The sequence below is a fragment of the Haliotis cracherodii genome, unplaced genomic scaffold (genome assembly GCF_022045235.1).
Source record: "Haliotis cracherodii isolate W230 unplaced genomic scaffold, xgHalCrac1.p SCAF_4, whole genome shotgun sequence".
Taxonomy (NCBI): Eukaryota; Metazoa; Mollusca; class Gastropoda; order Lepetellida; family Haliotidae; genus Haliotis; species Haliotis cracherodii.
This window is the reverse complement of record NW_027266297.1, coordinates 68,396,538-68,410,699: the sequence shown is the minus strand read 5'-3', so window position 1 is coordinate 68,410,699 and position 14,162 is coordinate 68,396,538. Positions and strand designations below refer to the sequence as shown.

The 14,162-nt window shown below is 45.6% G+C and overlaps 1 protein-coding gene across 1 annotated transcript; it reads left to right on the top strand.

Annotated features, from left to right (window-relative positions):
* Positions 1–5,804: 5,804 nt before the first annotated feature.
* LOC139479932 (tartrate-resistant acid phosphatase type 5-like) lies at positions 5,805–13,945 on the top strand. Its single transcript, XM_071262868.1, has 6 exons — positions 5,805–5,885; positions 7,613–7,824; positions 8,674–8,798; positions 10,081–10,275; positions 12,506–12,653; positions 13,640–13,945. The coding sequence occupies exons 1-6, from the start codon at positions 5,837–5,839 to the stop codon at positions 13,889–13,891; spliced, it is 981 nt and encodes a 326-aa protein (XP_071118969.1). The 5' UTR covers positions 5,805–5,836; the 3' UTR covers positions 13,892–13,945.
* Positions 13,946–14,162: the final 217 nt, after the last annotated feature.

Genomic DNA, 14,162 nt, shown 5'->3' with positions numbered 1-14,162 from the left:
AAATGTTTCAGTGTGGTTGCAGACGCTGAAAAACTCCAGCAGTTACTGCTCAACAACTGCTGGAGCAGTAACATAGAAACGTGATTTTCTGGCGTCCTGGCCAGTTTTTGATCGCTCAAAGGTGGAACAAAGGTGGTAGCCCAGTGTAAAAGGGGCCTTTAGATAGAGACTGTGACTCCGTGCGTGCACATAGTGTGCAGTGTGGTATGGCTGGGCCTAATTTTACCTACTTATTGTATATCGTTTTTTCGATACTTTTTTAAGAATAAAATTGTATATTCCTGGACATGATATATTTTGTATTGTCTTCATCGTCGGTGTCACCATTCCCCTTCTGGCATAACAGGGTTTATGATATTGTTACTTACACAACTCAACATGCTGGCATCATAAGTATACACGAAAACACATGCTGGGCCAGTTTATACAAGGCGCCGCAGTTTGCTGCGGCATGTCATGTTGGTTGGGGGTTCGAATCCTACATCATAACTGCATGACAAGATTTATGATGCAGGTAAAATTGGTGAGATTATAGGAAACATTGGTGAGATTATATGTAAAATTTGTGAGATTATAGGTAAAATTGGTGAGATTATAGGTAAAATTGGTGAGATAATAGGTAAAATTAGTGAGATTATAGGAAACATTGATGAGATTATATGTAAAATTGGTGAGATTATATGTAAAATTGGTGAGATTATAGGTAAAATTGGTGAGATAATAGGTAAAATTAGTGAGATTATAGGAAAAATTATGGACGTCCGGACAACAAACAATGGGTCATCAGTTCACATACGTATGGTATGGAGAAAATCTAAACATGAAAATAACAAACAAACAAGTCAAACATCGTGGATTTTATCACATATGACACTTTATTACATCACACGGTGAGGGATATTTCATATTTCCCTTCGCACAAGAAATGTCTCGATCAAGGTGTGTTTCTTATGAACCAAAAACATATCTCCGGCTTCAAATTGCCATTCGTGTTGCACATTAAATGCAAATCCTCGCGCTCCTTGCAGTAAGGGTTACACATAATGCGACATAATTGACACTTCAATTTTAAGGAGAAATGAAACAGCGCACCAAACAATTTCATCATAAAAACAGAAATAACTGGCAATAACAATATCAATGTTAACACCATTTCTTCATTCTTGTTGTTAATGAATTACCACCTGCTTCCACGGTGTAGAGAAATGTAGAAGCTTCCTCAAGAGAGGATATGGGTCACTGGATCTACCGAGGCGTGAAGTTTATCGCAGCAGCAAGATGTCGTCCAATTTTGAATACTTTACAACTAGCCATGATCCATTGGTATGACAATGCATGACAAAGTGTATTTGGGGGTCTTGGCATTGTTTGTTTGTTGTTTAACGCGGCACTATTCCTGCTATATGACGGCGGTCTGTAAATAATCGAGTCTAGACCAGACAAATCAGTGATTGACATCATGGGCATCGATCGACGCCAATGGGATACAATGACTGGCATCAACCAAATCAGCGCACCTGACCACCCGATGCCGTTAGTCGCTTTTACGTCAAGCATAGTCGTCTTTTACGGCAAGCATGGGTTGCTGAAGACCTCTTCTGCCTCGGATTTTCACGGGTCCATATTGTATTATGAATAAAGTGTTGTCATCCATTTCATAGTACAGGTGCTTGGCATTATGTAGTTGGTGGAGCAACCTTGTGCTTGGCATTATGTAGTTGATGGAGCAGCCTTGTGCTTGGCATTATGTAGTTGGTGGAGCAGCCTTGTGCTTGGCATTATGTAGTTGGTGGAGCAGCCTTGTGCTTGGCATTATGTAGTTGGTGGAGCAGCCTTGTGCTTGGCATTATGTAGTTGATGGAGCAGCCTTGTGCTTGGCATTATGTAGTTGGTGGAGCAACCATGTGCTTGGCATTATGTGGTTGGTGGAGCAACCATGTGCTTGGCATTATGTAGTTGGTGGAGCAGCCTTGTGCTTGGCATTATGTAGTTGATGGAGCAACCTTGTGCTTGGTATTATGTGGTTGGTGGAGCAGCCTTGTGCTTGGCATTATGTAGTTGGTGGAGCAACCATGTGCTTGGCATTATGTGGTTGGTGGAGCAACCATGTGCTTGGCATTATGTAGTTGGTGGAGCAGCCTTGTGCTTGGCATTATGTAGTTGATGGAGCAACCTTGTGCTTGGTATTATGTGGTTGGTGGAGCAGCCTTGTGCTTGGCATTATGTAGTTGATGGAGCAGCCTTGTGCTTGGCATTATGTAGTTGGTGGAGCAGCCTTGTGCTTGGCATTATGTGGTTGGTGGGGCAGCCTTGTGCTTGGCATTATGTGGTTGGTGGGGCAGCCTTGTGCTTGGCATTATGTAGTTGGTGGAGCAACCATGTGCTTGGCATTATGTAGTTGATGGAGCAACCTTGTGCTTGGTATTATGTGGTTGGTGGAGCAGCCATGTGCTTGGCATTATGTAGTTGATGGAGCAGCCTTGTGCTTGGCATTATGTAGTTGATGGAGCAGCCTTGTGCTTGGCATTATGTAGTTGGTGGGGCAGCCTTGTGCTTGGCATTATGTAGTTGGTGGAGCAGCCTTGTGCTTGGTATTATGTGGTTGGTGGAGCAGCCTTGTGCTTGGCATTATGTAGTTGATGGAGCAGCCTTGTGCTTGGCATTATGTGGTTGGTGGAGCAACCTTGTGCCTGGCATTATGTAGTTGGTGGAGCAACCTTGTGCTTGGCATTATGTAGTTGGTGGAGCAGCCTTGTGCCTGGCATTATGTAGTTGGTGGAGCAGCCTTGTGCCTGGCATTATGTAGTTGGTGGAGCAGCCTTGTGCCTGGCATTATGTAGTTGGTGGAGCAGCCTTGTGCTTGGCATTATGGAGTTGGTGGAGCAGCCTTGTGCTTGGCATTATGTAGTTGATGGAGCAACCTTGTGCTTGGCATTATGTAGTTGGTGGAGCAGCCTTGTGCTTGGCATTATGTAGTTGATGGAGCAACCTTGTGCTTGGTATTATGTGGTTGGTGGAGCAAGCATGTGCTTATTGGCAGGATTGGTACAGTATTTAAGTGTCGCAGTGTGTGACGTCATACCACGAGTGATTGATATTTTCTGAGCCTCACATAGAAAGACTTGATCTAAAGACATTACAATGACATGTTTCCATCATGATCCCCTGTCACTCTGATACACTAGCGCCAACGATGGTAATTGCTTTAAACGTTCAACAGGTTATGCTTCGTTTATTGTCTCGCCTTTTGGAAGATAGTTTAACAATCAATAAATGAATAATAAATAATAAATAAATAAATTAAGGGTACTTATATTATAACTATGAAGACACTGAGTATCTGCAAGTTGATATTATATATTTTATGTACACACAAGGAACAGGAAGGGAAATCTGGCAGTGAAAATGTTTTTGGAAGAGGAAGGTCTTTAAATGGGACTTGAAAGAGGCTAGTTTTGGCAAGAGCCGAATATCATGTGACAGGGATTTCCACAGAACTGGAGTAGTGTAACTGAATGAAAGGCAGCCGAATGATTTCAGTTGACATTTCAGCATCAGCAGATTTTGACATCAGCAGATTTTGACGATCTTGCGAGAATCACCCTCGGCATCCCAGAACACGTAGATGGGACAGTTTGGTGGTGGTGATGTCAAACGTTTTCACTGTTTCGATAGATGTTTGGAAGTGGTGAACCCTGTTTCATCCATGGTGTCATGCAAAAACTTTCTGGCTGAGCTTCAGTCAGAGCTAGATTATCACGGGACATGCTGTGTCTGGTGCATTTATATCAGATGTTAGAAGCTTTGGAACATAACGAGCTGATACTGTCTTCAATGTCAAAGTTTCAGGGATAATGGAACGCATTCTCTCCTTGCCAATGTCTACTGAGGTAAATATATGACGCTCAGTCATTCGCAGGTCGTTCATCAACATATCATGTATTAACAGACCTTCCAAGACAGGGATCGTTTTCAAGGTTCTCCCTGCCACGGTCTGCTGCCCGCCTCTGTGCAGTGGAACAAGAAGGGGCATCATTCCCTTGTGTTGTACTCATTCGTCCATGGATGTTTGTAGGCGTTGAGCTGATTTTCTACAAGCAGGTCATCACTGCCCTATTCCTCAAGTTTGTCAGTTTTACTAACGTTTCACAACAAAACAAATTTCCCTATTGTTGATTTGTTTGTTTGTTGTTTAACGTCGAGCTATATGACGGCAGTCTTTTAATAATCGAGTCTGGAACAGACAGTTCATGATTGACATCGTGAATATCGATCCACGCAATTGGGATACGATGACATGCATCAACCAAGTCAGCGAGCCTGACCACCCGATCCCGTCAGTCGGTCTTAGGACAAGCATAGTCGTCTTTTATGGCAAGCATGGGTTGCTGAAGACCTATTCTGTTCAACTGATTCATGTGTACCTCAACATGATATATCCACAACAAAAGATTTCACTATTTCACACGTCTTTCTATTTGAGGCTCAGAACTTATCTGTCACCCCTCTTATGTTTATAGCGACCCTTTGTGTTAAACCCAAAGTCGCTAAGTGCAGTTGCATAAACAAACGCTACTTTGTTGTCCAAACGGTCGCTAACAAAATGCGTGTGGAGCACACTTGGACACAGCACTGTAGCTCACCTGGTACATGAATATCAGGATCGATACAACCTTTGTTCCGAAGACTCAAATACTTTAGCTTTCCGAATGATTGACAGCTCTTAACACGGAATATTAACTGCCATCAGGTCAAGTCAAAAATAAATATGAACACATAAATTTGCTGACATCTTAAAAGAATGAAATACGAAAAAAACATTTATTCTTGTATGTTGATCACCACGACGTACCACATGTAGTACTATAGATGATGGGGATCCTGGCCCACCACCTACCATCACCTATCAATGCTTCTGGACCGCCACCGTGGTCTAGTGGGAGAGCGTCCGCCCGGAGAGCGGAAGGTCCCGGGTTCGATCCCGGCCGCGTCATACCAAAAGACGTTAAAAGATGGTACTTGTTGTTACCCTGTCTGGCACTCGGCATTAAGGGGCTAAAACAAGGACTGGTCGGCTCGGAGTCAGTATACTCTGTCTGAGTGGGGTATTCATGTTAAACTGCGGCATAGTATCTCAGTGAGCTAGCACTATAAATCGGCATCAGTCCGGACTAGTACAAACAGCCACCCAAACACACACACACATACATGCACGTCGTTATATAATACTTGTGTAGTGGGTTTGTTCGAATCCATTTTATTGGCCTCAGAATATCATTTTGCTGTCATTGATTTACCACCTCTTAATCCTTTCTCAACAAACAAGTGAATATCATAATCAGTGAGTAATTTAGTTCTACACCGGTCTTCTTCAAAAATGCATCACGCAAGAGTCCGGGACTGGAAGAGTACCATGCCGGATCCAAGCCATATTGTTTTAAACATGTACATCAGTTTTCAATTTCAGATCATGATAATCGCCTAAATTCTGACAACCTAATTTATCCCAAACATTAAGAGCATGTTCATAATCAGCATCAGTTATTTTAGATTCTGTTAAGTTACTATAGAATGATTCAACGGGTGGTAATTTAGTTTCGTCGAATCTAGTTCAATCATCCATATATTCGTAAGGCCGCACTCTCTCACACACACACACACACACACACACACACACACACACACACATCGTTATTGATAGTTTGTTACAGTTCATTATATCTGGTGATCACGCGGAAAGTCACTGGCGCCACCTGGCGGTAAGAAGTGCACGTACATTGGCCGCAGTGAGCGTTGTGATGATGTTCAGATAAGATTAGACAAGCAGAAGGACAACATGGCAACGGTGACTCTCTCCCTCGTTCTCCTTGCGCTGGCAACGACAGGTAAATAATCACAAGGATAATATATGCAGGAATTCTTTTTTGTCCTTTTATGTGTGAGAGTGCTCGGAACTTTTAAAAGACGAGGTGACGTGGATGTGGTGAAATGGGGTTTTACGCCGTGTTCAAGATGATTGCACTTAAAGAAAGTTACATAACTACGGTAGAGGCAATGCTATTGACGATTTCCTCGTATCATGCAGCAAATCAGTGCACTTGCTTGTCTATGCGCGATGCTGTGGTAGATTAAGTCTAGATTTTAATGGAGAATTCAGTTTCGGTAACTGCCTTCTTGCTTCGTTTTTTTGTTTGTTTTTTTTGTTTGTTTTTTTGTTTGTTTGTTTGTTTGACGCCAAACTCAGCAATAATCCAGACATGTTATGACGGTGGTGTAACGTTATTGTGTCAACTAGTATCTATTCCTGAAGTGACACTGTTCCATTGTACTATATTCCACCGGGGAACAGTTTTTGTAGGAAATGTTTTCCACAATACAATAACACCAGCAATATTTGTTTCGAATGAAACTAATTTCACGTAGAATTCACCATCGTTGACAATTGAAGCATAGCGGTACATGTAACACATGATGGCGACAGGGCGAGACACACTATACATATTAGGAACTGCATAGAAGTCCAAGACTGCATGGAAGTCCTAGACACAACATGGTCGACCCGTGAGGACCCGCGGTAGCATAGATCTTCAGCAACCCATGCTTGTCGTAAAGAGGCGTCTAACGGGATCGGGTGGTCAGGATTGCTGACTTGGTTGAAGCATGTCATCGACCCCAAATGAGGGGATATCATAATATCAATCACTGGATTGTCTAGTCCAGACTCGATTATTTACAGACCGCCGTCATATGGCTGGAGTATTGGTTGCGACGGTAAACAAACATTACATTAATAATTAATAATACTTAACAATACATCAGTGACTAAATCTGCTACATTGACAGATCGTTAAATGAACTACTTTCAAGTGGTGATGATATAGATGTGAATGGCAGGAAAGCATTGATAAAAAAAAAACTGTCATCAGAGCGAACGCTTCAACCAATGGGCTACCTTACCGCCCCACATGACGTCAGTGAGTGAGTTGGTGTTCATGCCGCTTTTAGCAATATTTCAGAAATATCACGACGCAGTCCCTAGGGAATCGAACTCAGGCCTTCGGCGTGACGGGCGAACGCTTTAACCACTGGGTTAGCCAAACGCCCAAAGTCACGTCAGTCAGGAGAGTTCAGTATTAAGGACGTAGAAAGTTATTTCAATACTTTAGCAGGTATATGTCTGATCCAATCTTTGTCAGTGGACCCGTGAAGATTCCGGGGTAGAATAGGTCTTCAGCAACCCATGCTTGCCGTAAAAGGTGACTATGCTTGTCGTAAAAGGCGACTAACGTTAAATGAACTACTTTCAAGTGGTGATGATATAGATGTGAACGGCGGGAATGCATTGATAAAAAAAACTGTCATCAGAGTTGTTTGATATCCAACACGTAGGCATTTCTTTCCTTCACTGTGACAGTGAGGGGATTAAGTAAGTATACCAGGGCGATCCCCAAAACATCGACAAGGAGGGATGAATAAGGGGTTAGCAGTTATCGGCCCTGGTTCGACACCAGGATATGGTGTATCTGTTTCAAAACCAGATCCAGCACTGCTACCTGCCACGCATCAGCTGACATATAGCCGACTTGTCCACCTTTGACCACCTCCCCTTTAGGGTGCCTGGCGTCAGACGACACACTGCGTTTCATCGTGATCGGCGACAATGGAGGGGCGGACACCTTCCCCTACACCACCCCGCTCGAGCTTGGCACGGCCGACCGTATGGCCATGTGGGCCAAGAAGGTGGGCGGCATCCACTTCGTCATGGAACTCGGCGACAACTTCTACGACTACGGTATTAAAGACGTGGAGGACGCGCGGTTTCAAGTAAGACACGGAGATAGAAAAGTGGACGGTTTGGGGGTTCCCGATTTGTACTGCTTCAGTATCTCAGTCTGTATATGATTACACTTTGTGTGTGAAATACCATTTTGTAATGTCCTGTACTCTCTAAATAGCCGGGGGCACGGGTGGCCCAGTGGTCTAAGGCGCCGCAATTCGCTGTGCAGAGTTGCGTCCCTTGGGCACGCCAGAACCCAATACAACACTCACTCTGTTATCTGTTTCACATAAATGTCTACCGGAAGAAACTCAAACCACACCAGCAGCTAACCCTCTGCCAAATATCGCCAGGGAAATTATTTCACGAAACATATGTCACGGTCGGAAACGTAATGTGGTGTGTTTGCCATCATGGGTTAAATTCTCTACGTTTAATGACCATCTTCCCGAGGCAAGGGAGTTAACTGACTGTGGCCAGTTATCTCCCTTGCCTCGGGAAGATGGTTAAAGTGAGTGAGTGAGTTGGGTTTAACGCCGCTTTTAACAGTATTCCAGTTATATCACGGCGTGTCAGCTTAATGTGGGAGGAAAGCCCAACTGATGCAGGTCTCAGACGTTTACCACTTCGGTGAAACCCACGAGCACGGGTATGGTGCTGACAAACCTAGAAACATAATCGAGGCGAACCGGGATTCGAACCCACAATCATAGGTTTCTGGCGTGTCCAAGGGTCGCAACTCTGCACAGCGAATCGCGGCGCCTTACACGACTGTGCCACCCGTTCCCCCGAAGATGGTTAAAAGCGCATCTGTGATATTCTCCGACATAGCATGATATAGCTGCTGTAAGAACAAAAACAAATCCCATTCACTTATCTGCTTCCTGTTCCCCTAGAACACCTTCGAGGACGTGTACACAGCCCCATCCCTGCAGGTGCCGTGGTACATCGTGGCCGGCAACCACGACCATCGCGGCAACGTCTCCGCCGAGATCATGTACACCAAGATGTCAAATAAATGGTACGTCACGTCAGTGAGTGAGTGAGTTGGGGTTTGCGCCGCGTTTAGCAATATTTCATCAATGTCAGGACGGGGTTCCTGGGGAATCGAACACGGCGTGACGAGCGAACGCTTCAACCACTGGGCTACTTTACCGCCCCACATGACGTCAGTGAGTGAGTGGGTGTTCAAGCCGCTTTTAGCAATATTTCAGCAATATCACGACGGGGTCCCTAGGGAATCGAACTCAGGCCTTCGGCGTGACGGGCGAACGCTTTAACCACTGGGTTAGCCAAACGCCCAAAGTCACGTCAGTCAGGAGAGTTCAATATTAAGGACGTACAAAGTTACTTCAATACTTTAGCAGGTATATGTCTGATCCAATCTTTGTCAGTGGACCCGTGAAGATTCCGGGATAGGATAGGTCTTCAGCAACCCATGCTTGCCGTAAAAGGTGACAATGCTTGTTGTAAAAGGCGACTAACGGGATCGGGTGGTCAGGCTCGCTAACTTGGTTGATGCATGTCATCGATCCCAATTGCATGGATCGATGCTCATGATATTAATCACTGGATTGTCTGGTCCAAACTCGATTATTTACAGACCGCCGTCATATAGCTGGAATATTGCTGAGTGCGGCGTTAAACAACAAACCAACCAACCAACCAACTTTGTCAGTGACAGGGGACTGTGTGAGGGTGGCCGCCGCTTTGAACAGTATTTCAGTTATAACAGGGCGTGACCCCTTGATGAGGTAGTGAAGCCCTAGTGATGTAGGACGTTGCCGCCTTTGGTGAAACCAACGACCACGGGTATGTTACTGTTAAAACACATCTGTGACGTCATTCTATTGTTTGAACACTCCATTACTTTTCAGGAATGGAGAGTTGCTTGCCAACTGTACATTTTTTTGAAGCATCATTTGAATTTTTTCAAATATTTTCAACTACAGAATATTTTGTCAAAGTGTAAAAGTAGGGATGAGTTTTAAGTAGGGGAATATCCTCGTAACTCTGCGTGGACTCTGCTCCATTATTTTTAAGGAATGGAGAGTTACTCGGACATTCCCCTCTATATAAAGTAGGGATCATTATCAGGTCGAATTTTGGGATTCGAACCCACGATTGTAAGATTCTGGCACGCCACGGTCAATCGCGGCGCGTACAGGGCAACGCGATTCCTCTCGGGATTAAAGCTTTTGGCGAACAGCACCATGGTTGACTTTCCCCGTGTTTCCCGATGTGACTTTAAAATAGTCAATATTGCAAACTGACATAAACCCCTCGCATGTTGTCCCCCACAGGCGGTTCCCCGACTTCTACTACCCCCTGAGCTTCAACATCCCCAACAGCAACGCCACCATCGACTTCGTCATGATCGACACCGTGGTGCTCTGCGGCCAGGCCGACGACGTCATACTTCACCCGGAAGGACCCGAGGACGTGAAGGCCGCTGCCTCTCAGTGGGTCTGGATTGACGAACAGCTGCGTTCCAGCAAGTATGTCACGTGTAGTGGAACATCATCCGTTAGCCGGGATATGCTATGCCCATTTTCGTATCAAATACCCTGATCTATTCGCTGACATAGATTCTATTTTGAGAGTGAAGTCCCAATGTCCATCTAGCTTATCAGTAGCTTATCACAGAGTATCTTGGATGAGTGTTAAATGAGTGTATGGTTATATTAAGTGTCTTAATACGAGGTGAGGTGAGGTGAAATTGGCCTTAACATCATGCTCAACAATATTGCACTTCAAAAGCGAGGTGCAATGTGCGTTGCTGCTTGTCCAGTACTAGTCCATGTTAAGGCCGGTTTCATAGCGCAACCGCGTTTAGATCCCAAGCCACAGTTTAACATATACACACCACTCAGACACACAATACAGATGAGTCTTTGTTTTATCCGTTTAATGCCGAGCGCCAGGCGGGGCAACAGATCACCTGACCCGTGAAGATCCGGAGTAGTATAGGACTTCAGCAACCAATTCTTGTCGTAAAAGGCAACTATGCTTGTCGTAAGAGGCGACTAACGGGATCGGGTGGTCAGGCTCGCTGACTTGGTTGTTGCATGTCATCGTATCCTATTTGCGCGGATCGATGCTCATGATGTCAATCACTGGATTGTCTGGTCCAGACTCGATTATTTACAGACCGCCGTCATATAGCTGGAATATTGCTGCGTGCGGCAGTTAGCAAACAAACAAACAAACTGCAAACGTCTTTTGATATGACGCGGCCGGGGATCGAGCCACCGATCCTTCACTCTCCGGGAAGACGCTCTCCATCAACAAGTCCACCGAGGCGGTCTGACTCAGCACGAAGGCGATGGGGAGGGAGTAGATGGGGTGGGGGTCAGCTACAGCTGCTGATACTGTAGGCATGACTTGGATACATCTGCACCAAGCAACATATGATGTTCACATTATGAAGAGATGGGTGACGCTAGTCCAGCAGTCTAGATAGTCTAGAGCGAATGTCTAGTTCGGAGTGTTGTCACTGAGTAAGAGAGTAAGTACAGTGACCCGGGCTACAGTGGAAGACTAGATCAAGGACACTGGGGCTAGATAGCAAGTCTGATAGCAAGGACACCGACATCGGAGCTGGAACGCAGGTGTACTATCAAGGACAACTGGAGTGAGATAGCAGGAAGAGGAATGCGGTCTGATAACACTGGGGACCAAATCCAAAGCTGAATTGGTCACAACTATCCAAACTGTGCCTCTTTTTGGAGATTCCGTGGAAGAATTGTTTCCAGTATCCACTCAACACATGCTATATTTAGGATAACACCTTCTGAACACTCCCTGATTGGACGCATCCCCAAAAGTACTAGAATTTGTACTTTACTGAGAAAGTGGTATCCTACATATATTACATGGGTAGGAAACAGGTCTTCAGCAACCCATGCTTGCCGTAAGACGCGACTAACGGGATCGGGTGATCAGGCTCGCTGACTTGGTAGATGCATGTCATCGATCCCAATTGCGTGGATTGATGCTGATATTGTTAATCACTGGATTGTGTTGTCCCGACTCGATTTTTTACTGGCCGCCGTCATGTAGCTGTACTATTGCTGAATGCGGCGTTGAACAGCAAAAAAAAAAAACCTGCATGCTGGGCGCTACCCGTTTTTCTCTGTTACATATCCACCTATCTGTTCACTGCTAGCCACTATCCGGTTTTCTCTGTTACAGAGCCCCCTATCAGTTCACTGCTGGCCACTACCCGGTTTTCTCTGTTACAGAGCCACCTATCTGTTCACTGCTGGCCACTACCCAGTTTTCTCTGTTACAGAGCCACCTATCTGTTCACTGCTGGCCACTACCCGGTTTTCTCTGTTACAGAGCCACCTATCTGTTCACTGCTGGCCACTATCCGGTTTTCGCTGTTACATATCCAGCTATCTGTTCACTGCTGGCCACTATCCGGTTTTCTCTATGTTACAGAGCCCCCTATCTGTTCACTGCTGGCCATTATCCGGGTTTCTCTATGTTACAGAGGGGCGGTCGGGTAGCCTAGAGGTTAAAGCGTTCGCTCGTCACGCCGAAGACCCGGGTTCGATTCCCGACATGGGTACAATGTGTGAAGCCCATTCCTGGTACCCCCGCCGTGATATTGCTGGAATATTGCTAAAAGCGGCGTAAAACCATACTCACTCACTCTCTCACTATGTTACAGAGCCACCTATCTGTTCACTGCTGGCCATTATCCGATTTTCTCTGTTACAGAGCTACCTATCTCTTCACTGCTGGCCACTACCCGGTTTTGTCCATCGCCGAGCACGGCCCTACCCTGGCGTTGGTGTCAATGCTGCAGCCCCTACTCTACAAGCACCGAGCCAGCGGCCACATGTGTGGGCATGACCACAACCTCCAGGTGTGATGCACTGACTAGGACACATAGAAATAGCCAGTGCCACTACCGGGGCATATATCCTACATATATTTTTAACAGTATTCAACACCGCGCAATTTAAGTGAGTCAGTCAGTGATTTGGGTTTAACGCTGCTTTGAACAGTATTCAAGTAAATTCACGGCGTGTCGGGGGCACGGGTGGCCCAGTCGTCTAAGGCGCCGCGATTCGCTGTGCAGAGTTGCGTCCCTTGGGCACGCCAGAAACCTATGATTGTGGGTTCGAATCCCGGTTCGCCCCGATTATGTTTCTAGGTTTGTCCGCACCATACCCGTGCTCGTGGGTTTCACCGAAGTGGTAAACGTCTGAGACCTGCATCACTTCGGGCTTTCCTCCCACATTAAGCTGACACGCCGTGATATAACTGGAATAATGTTAAAAGCGGCGTTAAACCCAACTCACTCACTCACGGCGTGTCAGCTTAATGTCTAAGGAGAGCCTAAAGTGATGCAGGTCTCAGACGTTTATCACTTTGATGAAACCCACGAGCAAGGGTATGGTGCTGACAAACCTAGGCACATAAATTGGATGAACCGGAATTCGAACCAACGATCATAGGTTTCTGGTGTCCCCAACGGATGCAACTCTGCACAGCGAATTGCTCCGCCTTAGCCGACTAGGCCACTCGTGTCCCCTTTAAATGTGTGGGAGATAATACAGGTTTGAAGTATGACGCTAAAGGAATAGGGACGTGGCTCAGGAACTGGCTGAACTGTTTGAAGAGCTAACAATAACATATTCTTTCACGCCAGTTCCAGACCAAGCGCCTCTCAGTTGTAATATGCAGTCAGGCATTATTTCACGCCAGTTCCTGACGACGCCCCGCTTTATAGTTGTACACTGGTCATAAAGTTGGAAATGTACGTTGCCATTGTTGACATTGTGTTATGCCAGTTGTGCGATAACAAACTTGTTGACGTGGTCCTGACCTGATGTTCCTCCATCGCAGCACCTGCAGGAGACGAAGGACGGTGTGACATTGGACTTCATCCTGTCTGGGTGTGCCGACAAGATGGACACGAGCGAGGCTCACAAGACCAGCGTGCCCGAGGGAACATCCAAGTTCCACTGGGCCGACCCCACCAGCAAGGGAGGGTTTGTGTACGTGGAGGCGTCAGCGTCCAAGATGGTGTCCACCTACATCACCGCCGAGGGCGACATCCTCTACACCACTACTACGTACCCTAGGGAGCTGAACTAAATAGTTCGTGAACATGTAAATATCTGGCAGTGGGATAAAACACATTAAACGCAACATTGTCTTGGGCTTTTTTCATTACTTGTTAAATGAAGTTTCGATACGTATTTAGTCTACAATCTTTTAAAGTATACTCGTATATACTACGCGACATCGATTATTCGTTTATCTGGATTAACGGGAGTTCATTGGAGATGTGACACATTGTGGACTGCGCGAAGCCTGATAACTGTTATAAAAGCACTGACAGACATCCTGGAGAACTACTTAAAAG

What these genes read in the sequence shown, in the direction of transcription:
- LOC139479932 (XM_071262868.1), top strand. Translation starts at nt 5,837, where the DNA reads ATGGCAACGGTGACTCTCTCCCTCGTTCTCCTTGCGCTGGCAACGACA. An exon ending in CCTTGCGCTGGCAACGACAG is followed by an intron (nt 5,886 to 7,612) that starts GTAAATAATCAC and finishes CCTCCCCTTTAG; the next exon opens with GGTGCCTGGCGTCAGACGAC. An exon ending in TGGAGGACGCGCGGTTTCAA is followed by an intron (nt 7,825 to 8,673) that starts GTAAGACACGGA and finishes CTGTTCCCCTAG; the next exon opens with AACACCTTCGAGGACGTGTA.